The 8,675-nt window shown below is 45.9% G+C and overlaps 1 protein-coding gene across 1 annotated transcript in view; it reads left to right on the top strand.

Moving 5' to 3' along the window:
* LOC118336581 (DNA-binding protein SATB1) overlaps positions 1-8,675 on the top strand; it is a gene marked incomplete in the record, with an annotated part of 58,244 nt that overhangs the window by 14,330 nt on the left and 35,239 nt on the right. Inside the window, 2 exon segments of the mRNA XM_035673252.1 lie at positions 1,725-1,901; positions 2,724-2,850. Of these exon segments, the coding sequence (XP_035529145.1) occupies positions 1,725-1,901; positions 2,724-2,850 (304 nt within the window).

Here is an 8,675-nt window from a genome sequence, read left to right as displayed (position 1 = left end):
TTTTTTAGTGGAAATTAGTTTTAAAAACCTGCAGGTTCGGAGTTGTAATAGCACTTGGCAGCCGAGGCTCGTCTGTTTGTTTGTTTGGCTGGTTTTGGTTTTCTTTGGGCATGGAAGAGCTGAGGAACTCTTGGAATGTGGCTGCGTGAGTGTCCTCGGATGGGCCGTTTCTTTTATTTGCTCCTTTAATCTACGTGTCGCACTCCAGCTGAGGGAGCCTAATTCTTCCCCTTCATCATCTTCTGCTTCTCTCGGCCTCCTCCGACGTTTGTTCCTTCCAGGCCTCCTCCTCTCGCCTTCCCTCTCGTTTTTTTTTTATTATTTTTAAAAGTTTCTTCCTGGGTAAAAAGGGTGAAGCAGGGCGGGTGGGCGGTCCGCGGCGGAGGCTCCGCACAGGGCCCACAGTGGGCATTGTGTCCGAGCCCGAAACAATATTTACCGCGGCCCTCTCCGGGCTCCCTGGAAACAAAGCCAGTATTGATCCCCCAAATGAACCTACACAGCAGTCTTTATTGTTAGATCTTTATCTATTAAAATCGGGGGAGGAGAAAAGCAGCTCTTTCAGCACATTCCCTGGCATCTGTCGGCTTATTGATTGTTTTGCCAGAGCCGTGTGCATCTTCTGGTACGCCTGGGATCGGAAAATATTGGAATGTGAATCGTGTTAATCGGCCAGGACAATAAATGTACAGGAATTTGTTCAGGTGACAGCAGAGTGGAGACATACTTAGAAAGTAGGGCAACAGAGCCCCTCGTGAACAGTGTACAGTAAGCTATACAGTAGATTCTCTTCTTCAACCTTTTTTTTTTTTAGATTTCGCTGTTTTCATTCGGACTGAGACTTCAAAAGGCCAAATTGTCCCCCTGCCCTTAAACTTTCTTAAATTTCAGGGATGTTATTTTAGAAAAAAATGGCATATTGGGTGATATTTGCACAGCGGGTCCCTTGAACATTCGGTAGTCTTTGGACAAGGATTGCTCATTCCACATAAAAAGCAGAGCCACTGTTGACACAGACTAGCGAACCCTCAGGGTGCAGAGGTGGCTCGGGATTTGAAGCACTGCATCCTGGGAAGATGATTTTGGGGTTGGCAGGCAGAAAGAAAAAGGCTAACGTGAGCCCAGAGCCTTGATAGTGAATAAAAAGTTCATAGTGCCAAAAGGAGACGCGTAAGTTGAAGGGTTTGTATAAATTTTGTTACACAACCCGCAGTGCAACATCTCTGTAATATAATTTCATCATCTTCAAACCTGCAAGATGAACCTGAGACTGCAGGAAAGAGTTCTCCAACAGTTGATGAAAAAAACCTTCTTAAAATGGGATCGCAGATGGAAAAACCATCGTCGAACAACTCAGGAGGAAGATCAATTAAACGACATGACAGAAGTATCATAAAATCATAAAAGAGGGTGAACAAAGTCGGGTTATTTGTGCACCTAGGGAGTGTTTGATTCCCCGTGAGTTTGGCATTGAGACAAAGAGGTGAGGGTTCAGATAAAGAAATGAAAAATGCCTTTGTGGTCTAAACTCATCCTTCAGTTCATTTCTATCTATTCACTCACTCATAATCCCCTTGACGCTCAACCTCAGCGTAACTTAATCATCAGCACTGAATATTAATCTCGTCCCTTTCGCGAAACACGCAGTTATCGCTGAAGGTCGAAGTTTGCACGTGAAGAAATGCGAACCCTTCAGTTCTCACTCGAGCCCTTTGTGTCCTCAGGCAACATGCTGCCCGTGTTCTGTGTGGTCGAGCATTACGAGAATCCCATGGATTTTGACAGCAAAGAGGAGCACGCCGAGTTCGTCCTGGTGCGCAAGGACATGCTCTTCAACCAGCTCATCGAGATGGCCCTGCTGTCACTGGGCTACTCCCACAGCTCAGCGGCCCAGGCCAAAGGTAACCACCGACCTCACCCATCGACTCTCATCACCACCTCGTCATTTTCCAATCGGTTCTGCCACTTTTCTGCCCCCCTCCCCACTTCCTTTATCTCTTTAATGCTCATTAACGTCTTCTCTACAGCGTTTTCTGACATGCTGTACACTCTTTATGCCTCACACACACACACACACACACACTCGGTGACCGTAATAGCGTACCGCCAGTAGATCTGAAGCCACAGTAACACATCCTGACACTGATCCCAGACAGGAGATGCTCAAGTCTCTCAGGGGTCACACACACACACTCATACTGTATATATTTATACAGACATACACTCAGTGACTCAGTGGGTGGGAGGGGCAGGTGGAGGAAAGGGTCTGCTAATTGCACTTGAGCACACGCAGGCCGAGGGTGGCTGTTTCAAGGTGCCTCTTAGCATGCTCTTTTATTATAGCCTGTCCATCACACACACACACACATCCTAGTCCACCTCTCCTATAAGCTTCATCCTGCTGTGTTGGCTGCTACTTTTATTCTTTATTTCTTTAAAAGGCAATCTCAGGAGAAAGTCTGAGGCGATTGTTGTGATTTCAAAAACAAATAAAGTTTATGAAGAGTGTTTACACGTGGCTTTATTTCAACGAACCTATTCTGTGAGCTAAGGTGGTAAAATAGACTTTATGCTGATGTTCTCTCTTCTTTTTCGTGTTTGCTCTTGTGTCCAATCGCCGTGCTTTTGTGTGTGTCATTATTTCCCCGTGTCCACGTTGACCCATGTTTATGTGTGTGTGTGTGTGTGTGTGTGCGCGCACGTGTGCACGTTGCGTCCTCCAGGTATGATTCAGGTGGGGAAGTGGAACCCCGTCCCCCTGTCATATGTGACAGACGCACCGGATGCTACGGTGGCTGACATGCTGCAGGACGTCTACCACGTGGTCACGCTTAAGATCCAGCTGCACAGGTAAGACACACACACACACAACACACACACACACCACACCACCTTTCTGGTAAATGTACTAGGAACGAACACCTGAACGTATACGTGCCGCAGCGATCATCACAGTGCGTGTGATCGCACAACTTTTCTTCGCACACCCCACAACCGTGAGTGAAACATGAAACACCACACAAACACACACACACACACCCTCTACAACACACCAAACCAGCACCGCGGTATTGCTGCGCCCAGAGGCGAGGTGCCAATCTATCGGGTGCCCTCCTGCATGTTGATATGAGAATAGCTTTATTACTCACACACAACACACGTTCCTTTCCCAGGAAATGGAAAACCCATTTGGAATCCGAAAACTTCCTCCTCCTCCTCGTCTGCTAAAGAAACAACCAGAGACTTAGTTTAATTTGGCAATTTACCGTTGAGTGAGGTGGCACACTGATACCAAAATCGGCCCCGAGTCCATGTGTGGAAAGTTAGCTGTCGGTGAGCGATCGGTAGATTTATCTTCCGTAGCTTCTTTACTTTAACCGGTCAGGTGTGCAGATAACTCTTTTGCACTTGTAGAAAGAAATAAAACCTGATAAAATACCTGAGTCTTTGAACGCAAGCACTACTTCAGTTCTCAGAAAAAAAAAAAAGAATATGTGGTGGGCAACTGAGACAGCTCACGGCTAAAAATGACTCTGCAGCACATGAATACGCGGTTGTTCACCTGAGTAGGGTCGTAAATAAGCTGGCGCACTGGCTATTTTAAGGTAAAGAATATTGTCTCTTGATAACTACGTTGCAGTATAAATAAGATTAACAAGCTCCGACCTTCTTCCTCTCGTGATGTCTGCGAGCTGTCTGTGCTGCCATCACTCACCATATTGTTGCTAAATGCTACTCTGTAGTTGAGGCATTCGTCGTAATTTATACACACAGCGAGAGCATAACAGCATTTTATAGACACGAACAGGCTCGTTGTGCTCACGACACACACACACACACACACACACGCAGACACCACAACCGAGTGGGCTGGTGTTGGAGGCTTGGTGCCAGCTGCTGTTCCTACTCGCTTGTCTACCTCACTCTGCTCTCTCATCTCTCTCTCCTCTCCTTCTGTGTCCCCCACCAACCATCCACACACCGCGCCGCCCCACCTTTCCAATGAAACTCTTACACACACACACCACACACACCTGGAATCACATCCACCAGCCAGAATACAGAAGGTTGTGTTTAATTTCCTGCATGTCGAGCCTGATGCATGATAGCTGCTTTTCCACCCTACCCCTTCCCTTTCTGTTCTTCCCTCCTTCCCCTCCTCCTTGTTCCACTTCCTTCTAAACCCAGAGGGCCCTTCGAAGCTGCTGGAGCAGTTTAAGGTGTTCTGGAAGAGATCCATTGTTGTGTCGATTGTGTGTGTGTGTGTCTGTGAGAGAGAAGAGAGGCCTGTATGTTTCTTAGAGCAGATGTTAGCCTCGACCGTGGTGCACGCATTCCCTATTCTATTCCTCTCTCCCTGTTATCTCCTTGCTGCGTAGCGTTTCCAACACGGCCGAATGGCAGATTTATTGACACACAGCACAGCACCAGTTGTAAGCTCATCACCCCTGCACCTCCATCTCTCATTCGCCCTCACTTGTCAAGTGTCAAGGGCAGGTTTAAACGAAAAGTAATTCAGGCGATAGTGAAACGCAAGGAAACATATGTTATCCAAGAGCGAACTGGGTGGCGCTCATCGCGGTGCTGTCTCCGGTTCGGTTTATCCGCACTCCCAACCCCACCACGTAAACACTCTCATTTCCAAACCCGAAACCTCGTGTTTTCTCAGGCAAGCGATCCTGCGGCACGCCGACGGTACACCATCCATCCGTCAAAGCGATCTGTTTGATAATCTATATAAAATCTTTTTGATTTGCTGGCATATGTTGTCAGTATTGTTATGTTTGTATTTGTTTTTCCCTTTCTCCTCCCCGCCCCACCATCCTTACCCCCGACCACACACCACCACCCACCGACGCCCGCAGAATCTAGCTCAGTAAACCTTAATTGTTTCGGCCGAGCACACGAGCCAGGAAGGTAGACAGTAACACGAAATAATATTCGGCCAACATGCAGCTGATGTATATATCATGCATTCAACCACAGATGTGTTGTATAAGTAATTAACTAATCAGAACATCAAGAAGAGAGAGAGCGAGAGAGGAGAGAGGAGAATGAAGAGGGAGGGGAGCGAGGCAAGCGAGAGAGAGAGAGAGAGAGAGAGACAGAGCAATCTCCAGATGCATCTGCTTTGGATGCGTCCAAATGAACTGTCTGTCTTTGAGGGGCGCTTGCAGCAGGAATAAAGTAGGCGGAGCCCGTGTGTGTTCAGCTCTCTTTCCCTGTTTCCTCGCGCGTACTAATCTGATTGTTCCAGAGATGGCCAAATCATCAACTATGTATTTGAACCGGGCTTGGACTAATATCAAATCCTGTTTTAAAACTCCTGTTTTGGGGAACCAATTTCTACCGTCATAGAACACGAGTACGGCTGAACACAGTAATCGCTTAGTCAACGATACAAGGTGTATCAACAATCTTTGATTATCTAATTGAATGGCTGGAGTAATGGATATGTTTCAGCTCTCATATGTGATGTATTTTTGCTACGTTTCTGTGATTTCTAATCATTAACATTAAGTGGTCTTGGGGTTTGACCTGCTGGTCAGACAAACCAAACAATTATAAGATGAATTTTGTTCATCTTGGTAACCTGGTGATTTGAATTGAACGTTATCAACATAACAGGAAAAAATTACATTAAATAAGTTACACTTTTTATTTTATATACAACATTTAAATTATGTTAATGTTGTTTCAGGCTGTTGTCCGGACTGAGTCCAGAAGTCTTTTTTTGAAATAAAGGAGTTGGTGAGGAGTAGCACCAAAATAACTCCTAAGTTGCCTCGATTAGTTTTGTGGGTCAAATTTATTTCCAGATGTTAAAGATTGGTGTTACTGTCCCTTTTTGCTAACATACATCAGCGACGTGTCCAACCATTCAATCAGATTAAATTTGTATTGTGTTGCTGAATTTGTGGCTTGTTGTATATTTATCATTTATTCAGATACCATCAGTCTGGCTGGCTCATCCTTTCTATCATCAGCCTCGTTCTCCATCTGAATTGTTTCTCTAATGCTCTCCCTCACCTCCTCTCCTCTCTCGCCTCCTACCTCCCTCCTCCCTTCTTCCTCTCCCCTATCTATGTTCGCCTGTCCCCTTCACCCACGCCCCGTATGTCTCCTCTCTCCTCTCCTCCAAGTCTGTCCTACAGGGAGGACCTGCGCCCGACGCCAATGGAGGCGACTATAAACGTCAAGAACCCCCGGAAGGGTTAACTCAAGACATAATCAGGCTCTCTGTCTAAAAGAATGTCCTTATCCACAGGTGCTGCAAGCCCAGTCGTGCTTATTCAAAAAAAAATTACAGAAAAATAAGCCAGGTCGACCCCCAGACCCACCCCTACTACACCATGACTGCACAACCAATAACAAACCCCGTATCTTCCATGCACCCTCCCGTCTTTTTATTCCCTTACCTTATCAAATGCCCCTGAGTTGACAAGTGGGAAAGAGAAATCGGCATAGAAAATCCCAAAATCAAGGTGGTATTGTCATTTGTTTGCATGAATATTTTTTTTTGTTTTTTTACCGCCCGACACACACACACACACACAGAGAGACTTGTATGCAACGGCAGCCAAAAAGCAGAGGTGTTTTTGAACGTATGGTTATTGTTAGATAAACATTGGCCCTAGCCCAGAACGATCTGGATTGTTTTTTTTGTTCTTTTTTTTTCCCATTTGGTTAATTCTCAACATTTCATAGCATCGGGCCGGAGATGTGTCCATTCACGTGCTCGGTGTTATATTCCGTGTTTTTTTGTGGGCTGTGAGGTTGGATAGAAAGCACTAGAGCAGATATTGTATTAACAGGCGGTGTAGTCAGTATATCATGGAGGCAGCTCTGGAGTGAATGGAATGAAACGGCAGTATATCTCTCACAGGGGCCAATAATGTGTGTGTGTCTGAGTGTGTGTTACAGTGTGTGCTGCTGTGAGCATGTTTGTGAAATGTATATCAACGTACAGGACGTGTGTTTGTGTGTTTGTTTGTGTGGAAATGTTATTTGTGTTTCTCGTGTGTGTGTATTTAGATCCAAGCTTGTGCGTAGGTGCCTTCAGTGTGAAGCCAGCTCTCCTCCTAGGCCACCGTATGGTCACCTGGAGACCCTCATTTGCGCTGCGTGTGCGAGCGGCTGCTCTCAGTGTGTGTGTGTGTGTGTGTGTTTGTGTGTTTAGCCGGGCATGAGCAGTGCGCTGATGATGTAAAGAGTCCCTGGGTGGCGTTCAGGCGGAGCCCAGCCCGGTCTGGTAATCACCCTGTTTACGGTCCATATGTGAAGAAGGCTCAGAAGAGAGCATACGCGAGCTCAGAGGATCTAACACACAGCCACACACACACTCTTCCTCAGACACACATTTGCTGTTTTCACATACACACTAGCCTCAAATTAAACTGAAAATTGTTTTAGCTTTCCAGTGAGGAGGAAAGAAGGTCCTGAATATATCTTGAACTGAGTCTATTTCTTACTTGTGTGTATTTCAACAGCTGATTTTGTTCTAAATTCAGATCTAAATGGCATTAAATGATAAATCTTGGAAGCCATTGTAGATTCTTGGTAGCCTCAGTGACACCCCTGCTAGTAAATAGTTAAAATCTGAATCATCATCAGTACGTACAGATATCACATAGAAACTATACCGTTTTATTGATTGGATTTTCAAAAGATTTTTAAAATTGTGCCTCGACATTATTTTCTTTATGTATTCAAGGCAACAAACTACAAACTACTAATCCAGTTTTTAAGGTTTTTACGTACAGAGAGACTGGCAGCATTGCTATGTAGTTACTTCACACCCTGAGGATTTACATGTATCTGTATCTGCCTTGTTCAAACATAGCTGCCATGATGGTGTTTGACATCTGTTACTCTGTGGGGTTTAATGTGGCCTGCTACACCCATAGAGCGGTGGTTTGTTCCTCCGAAAACCGGTTGTCTCATCTTGAGGGATGTCCCCACGTTGCCTCGATACGTGGACTCCCTGCCATGTGACTAGTAATGTCATCGCTTGCACGTAGTCCAATGAGAAGGTGAGAAGCCAGCAAGCGTGTGACCCCCCCTCCCCGCTGAGGTTTCAAGTTGACCAAAAAAGGGAAATGAGTGGGAGGGGAAAGAGGCGTTGCGGGAGGGAACAGAAGATTGGCACCTTTTTAGGATTAGTGTTTCCTTGATATTCTGCTGCGTAATCCCAGACCAGAAAAGAGAGGTTAAGAGATGAGAGAATCACAGCGAGTGAGTGAAAGAGAATTAGCTCACCTCTAAAACAGAGCTCTGAAGCGAGAGGGGGGGGGGGGCAGAGAAGGGAGGGCGGTGGGGGGTTATTTTGTGAAATGCCGCTTTTGTCCGTGGCCTTGTCAAACATTTAGTTTCATTCTTTTGTAGCGGGGAGTCATGCTTTGTGTGTTTGGCCTACAAATGGCGTGAGGAAGCTCAGAGAGAGAAAATGTATTCAGCCGTGCCCATTGTCATTCCACTAGAAGAACGGATCCCGACCCGCACACACGTGAAGCAAGTTTAAAGATTCACAGTCAACAGCTCGGAGCAACAAATAAAACTCCTGATTCTGCCTCAATCATCAGGCTCACCATCAGGCTTACTAGGTTTTTCTCTGAGGTTGCTTCCAAGCTCAGCAACCCCCTTGCCCATGTTCGCAGAAACTATGGCAACAAACG

The sequence above is a fragment of the Morone saxatilis genome, unplaced genomic scaffold, assembly GCF_004916995.1.
Source record: "Morone saxatilis isolate NCDOM2014 unplaced genomic scaffold, NCSU_SB_2.0 Contig24, whole genome shotgun sequence".
Lineage (NCBI taxonomy): Eukaryota > Metazoa > Chordata > Actinopteri > Moronidae > Morone > Morone saxatilis.
The sequence above is the reverse complement of the archived record's forward strand: the minus strand, read 5'-3'. Positions and strand labels throughout refer to the sequence as shown.